This window comes from Quercus robur, chromosome 2 (genome assembly GCF_932294415.1).
Source record: "Quercus robur chromosome 2, dhQueRobu3.1, whole genome shotgun sequence".
Lineage (NCBI taxonomy): Eukaryota > Viridiplantae > Streptophyta > Magnoliopsida > Fagales > Fagaceae > Quercus > Quercus robur.
In genome coordinates, this window is record NC_065535.1 from 74573207 (window position 1) to 74578540 (window position 5334).

Sequence of the window (5334 nt, forward strand, 5' to 3'; positions counted from 1 at the left end):
TTTATTTTACCATCCAACTCATTTTAGTCCAATTTTTCAATCTACTCTCTACAAATTCATTGTTTTGGGCTTTTTAGGCCTAAATCCATCCATTTTGGGCCAAGGACTCCAATCTGGTCCTTACAATTGGCGCCATTTGTGGGAATTACTGGGGTGATAGTGAGTCTAACGTTCAACTATGCTAGGTTCAAGTTCAAATCAAACAGAATTCAAGGGGTCTCAATATCAAGATCACTTTCGTGATCTTGAGTAGAGGAGAGACCGGGAGGGGAGTGTGCACACTACCCATACGAGTAGAAGTCATTCTAGGGGTGGTAGCCACCTCTCTTATGAGAAAAATACTAAAACCATATAGTTGCAGATTGATCACTTGAAAAGAAGTTTATGTCATGAGCGGCAAAAGAGAGCTCCATCCATTTCTAACTTCTCCTCCGATGGTGAAGAGGATAATAGTTGTAGGCGCAGATCAAGGACTCCTCCTAGTGAGTCTTTCTTGTATGATAAAGATTACCATCATAAGCGTAGAAACAGAAATTCATCCTCGAGAGGCCTGGGAAATGATGCTATGAGTAAGGCACTCAACCGAATTTCTAGATCACCTTTCACACGCAAGATTGAGGGAGGAAGACTTCCTTGGCGGTTTACCCAACCCACATTCACCATGTATAATGGTCGAACAGACCCTGTAGAGCATGTTAGCCATTTCAACCTGAGAATGGCTGTGCATTCTAAGAACGAGGCCTTGATGTGCAAGGTATTTCCATCTAACTTGGGACCTGTCGTGATGAGGTGGTTTGATGGTCTAGGTGTAGGTTCCATTGATTCCTTTAAAGAGCTCACTCAAGCATTTGGATCCTGCTTTATCACGTGCAGCAGGATTTCTCGGCCTTTAGATTCCTTGTTGTCCCTGTCCATGAGAGAAAGGGAGACCTTGAAAACATATTCGGATAGATACTGGGAGATGGTTAATGAGATAGATGGTAATTTTAACGACGTGACCATCAGGACTTTCAAGGTCGGCTTACCTCTTGAACATGACCTGAGGAAGTCTTTGATCGGGAAGCCTGTTACCAATGTACGCCAGCTTATGGATCAGATTGATAAGTATAAGAGGGTTGAGGAGGACCAACAGTAGGGCAAAGGAAAGGGTAAAGTTATCCCTCAGAAGAGGAGGGATTTCAAGTCGGACTGCTACAATAATAACAGACCTTAGAGGGATTTTGCTGGGCAGTTAGGGCCCACAGCTCCTTAGGAGGTTAACACTATGTTCCGAGAACCAGTGCACCAAGTTTTGGAGAAGATCAAGAACGAGCCATACTTCAAATGGCTGAACAAGATGAGTGGGGACCCCTCGAGGAGTAATCAGAGCCTTCATTGCTAATACCACCAGGAGCGAGGGCATACCACTGAGGATTACAGAACTCTATGGAATCATCTGGATCAACTGGTCAGAGAGGGAAGACTACAGTAGTTTTTGTACCAACCCAGCAGGCAAGGAGACCAGTCAAGGTCAAGGGCTCAAGGGAACGCTTCCTCAAGGCCCTCGTTAGGCACAATCAATGTCATTTTTGCTGCACCTGGGAGAACTGGTTCCCAACCGTCTAGGATAATGTTCATAGCTCGAATAGCAGTTGATGACTCTAATTCGGAGCCAAAGAAGGCTAGAATGGAGATCCGATCGACGTTGAGTTTTTCAGACGAGGATAAGGTGGGAACCATCCAACCACACGATGATGCTTTGGTGGTTACCCTCAGAATAGGGGGTATGATGTGAAGAAGGTGATGGTAGACCAGGGCAGTGGTGTAGAGATTGTGTACCCTGACTTGTACAATGGGCTGAACTTAAAACCTGAAGATCTGACATCCTATGATTCACCTTTGGTGAGCTTTGATGGGAAGGTTGTAATCCCGAGGGGCCAAATTAGGTTGCCTGTGCAGGCAGGTTCAAAAGTGGTTGAAGTGGATTTCATTGTAATGGATGCATACTCTCCTTATACGGCCATTATGGCAAGGCCCTGGCTTTATGCCCTAGGGGCCGTTTCTTCAACTCTGCATTTGAAAGTAAAATATCCATTAGGGGATCGGGTTGAGGAGAGTCAGTCCATGGCTAGACAATTCCTTGTGGTTGCAATCATGCATCGGCCTGCAGTTAAGTCCTCGGCCTTTGCTGAAAGGTGCTTATAACAGTCAAAGTCTCCGGTGTTACCTGTAGACCGGCAAGCCGATAAGGCGAAGTGTGAGGATTTAGAGAAATTTTCCATAGGTAATGACCCAGAGAAGTTTTTCCAAGTTGGGGCTCAGCTACCGCCTCAGGAGAAGGAAGAGCTGGTGGAATTTCTTAAGACAAACGTTGATGTGTTTGCTTGGAATGCCTTCGAAGCTCTGGGGGTGGATCCGAGCTTCATCTCCCATCATTTAAATGTCAATCCATCTATCACCCCTAGGAAACAACCACCTCGGTGCTCATCTAAGGATCTAATGCTGTCAGGGACGAGGTAATGAAGTTTAAGCAGGCTAGGGCTATTAAAGAGGTGTTCTACCTTGGATGGCTGGCTAATACAGTGGTGGTAAAAAAGAAAACTGGGAAGTGGTGTGTATGTGTAGATTTTACGGACTTGAATAAAGCCTGCCCAAAGGACCCCTTCCCCATGCCTCGGATTGATCAACTGGTGGGCGCAATAGTAGGCCATCATCGGATGAGCTTTTTGGACGCTTTTCAAGGCTACCATCAAATACCTTTGGCTCTAGATGATTAAGAGAGGATAACCATTGTTACTCCTATCGGGAATTGCCATTACAAGGTGATGCCCTTTGGTTTAAAAAATGCAGGGCTACCTACCAGAGGATGATGACCAGGATGTTTGAGTCACAGTTAGGAAAAAACATTGAGATCTATATAGACGATATGGTGGTCAAGAGTAAGTTGGAGTCTGAGCACGTTAATGACCTCAGAAATATCTTTGAGATCTTGAGGAGACACAAGCTGCAACTTAATGCTTCCAAGTGTTCATTTGGTATCGGATTAGGGAAGTTCTTAGGCTACATGGTCATACATCGTGGAATTGAAGTCAACCCTGACCAGATTAAGGCAATCAACAACCTGCAACCACCTCAGAATCCCAAAGAGGTTTAGAAGTTAACAGGGATGACTGTTACTCTGAACCGATTCATCTCTCAGTCAGCAGATAGGTGTAGGCCTTTCTTTCAATTATTGAACAAGTGGAAGGAGTTTGAATGGACCGAGAAGTGTGTTTTGGCTTTCCAATAGTTGAAAGAGTATCTTTCTCGACCACCAATTATGTCTAGGCCCGAGATAGATGAAGTTTTGTTTGCCTACATTGTAGTAGCCTCTCATGCAGTGAGTTTGGTGTTGATACGGGTTGATAGTGATGTGCAGAGGCCAGTTTATTATGTGAGCAAGTTACTATATGAGGCCAAGGTCCGTTACTTAACTGGAGAAGCCATTCTGGCAGTGGTTCATGCTACACGTAAGCTCCCCTATTATTTCCAATCACACATAGTTGTTGTCCTAACCTAGCTCCCACTTAGATCTCTACTTCAGAGCGTTGACTATACAAGGAGAAGTGCAAAATAGGGTACGATCCTAGGGGTTTTTGATATCAAATTCATGCCTCACACCTCTGTCAAGGGTCAAGTCCTCGTCAACTTGGTAGTCGAGTTTACTGAAACCCCATTAGAAGAAAAAATAGAAGAAGAAAAAATAGAGGAACAAAAAATGGATGAAAAATTGGTTGGTGCAATCCCCCTACAAGAGCCTTTGTCTTGGAAGGTCTACGTTGATGGTGCAGCGAATCATAGAGGATCTGGAGTGGGGTTAGTGATGATATCCCTGGAGAGGATCACAATTGAGAAATCCTTAAGATTGGGCTTCTCAACCACAAACAACGAAGCTGAGTATGAAACTCTGCTGGTAGGGATGACCATGGTTCAGAAAATGGGTGGAAAAGCAATGGAGGTATTCTTTGATTCGAGATTGGTTGTTGGCCAAGTTCAAGGAGAGTTGGAAGCCAGAGATCCCAGAATGTAGGAATATTTGTACTAGGTTAGAAATTTATAGTCTAGATTTGAGTCTTTTAATTTATCACAAGTCCCTAGAAATAGAAATGCACATGCAGATTCTCTTGCCACATTGGCAACCTTCTCGACACAAAGTTTACCTTAGATGATCCTTGTGGAGGACTTATGTAAACCTATTAAGGTAAGAGGAAAGGTGGTTCATGTTCATCAAATAAGGGTGAGTCCTAACTGGATGGATTCTATTGTATTATTCCTTAAAGAAGACGTCTTGCCTGAGAATAAGTCCGAGGCTAGCAAAGTACGGAGGAAGGCTCCTCGGTTTTGGCTGTCCAAGGACCAAAAATTGTATAAGAGATCCTTTTCTAGCTCATATCTGCTATGCATACACCTTGAAGTGGTTGAACTACTCCTGGAAGAATTACATGAAGGAATTTGTGGAAGCCACACGGGGGGCAGATCTTTGTCTCACAGGGCCTTCACACAAGGCTATTGGTGGCCAAATATGCAGAAAGAATGACAAGACTATGTGAAGAAGTGTGACCAATGCCAGAGATTCGCCCCAAACATTCATCAACCTAGAGGGGTCCTTAATCCTTTGTCCAGTCCTTGGCCTTTCGCCTAATGGGGCTTGGATATTGTGGAGCCTTTCCCTAAGGCAACAAGGAATAAGAGATATTTGTTGGTCGGCACTGATTATTTCACCAAGTGGGTTGAAGTTGAACCACTGGCGAATATCAGGAACGTGGATGCCAAGAGATTTGTTTGGAAAAATATTGTAACACAATTCGAGATCCTTAATACACTCATCTCGAATAATGGACTTCAGTTTGACAGTAAAGCCTTTAGGAGGTACTACTGTGACCTGGGAATAACGAATAGATATTCCACTCCAGCTTATCCACAAGAGAACAGACAAGTCGAGGCTGTCAATATGGTTATAGTGAGTGGACTTAAAAAGAGATTGGATGACGCAAAGGGAAGATGGGTGGAAGAGCTACCACACGTCCTTTGGACATATTGGACTACACCTCATAGGTCCACTGGGGAGACCCCCTTTTCAATGACTTACGGGGCCGAGGCTGTCATTCCTCTAGAGACTAGGTTCCCCACACTGAGAATAAGTTCCTTCACTTCGAGCAGCAATGATGGACTATTAGAGAAGAGCTTAGACTTAATTGAAGAATGGAGAGAAAATGTCATGATCCAATTGGCCTACTATTAACACAAGCTTAAACAAGGGTATGATGCCAACGTAAAGCTAAGGCCACTGGCACATGGAGACTTGGCCTTAAGAAA

General features: G+C 44.2%; 1 protein-coding gene across 1 annotated transcript; it reads left to right on the top strand.

Moving 5' to 3' along the window:
- Positions 1 to 661: 661 nt before the first annotated feature.
- On the top strand, positions 662 to 1774 carry LOC126703240 (uncharacterized). Its single transcript, XM_050402197.1, has 2 exons — positions 662 to 1131; positions 1492 to 1774. Exons 1-2 carry the CDS (start codon positions 662 to 664, stop codon positions 1772 to 1774), a joined length of 753 nt encoding a protein of 250 aa, XP_050258154.1.
- The last annotated feature ends 3560 nt before the right edge of the window (positions 1775 to 5334 follow it).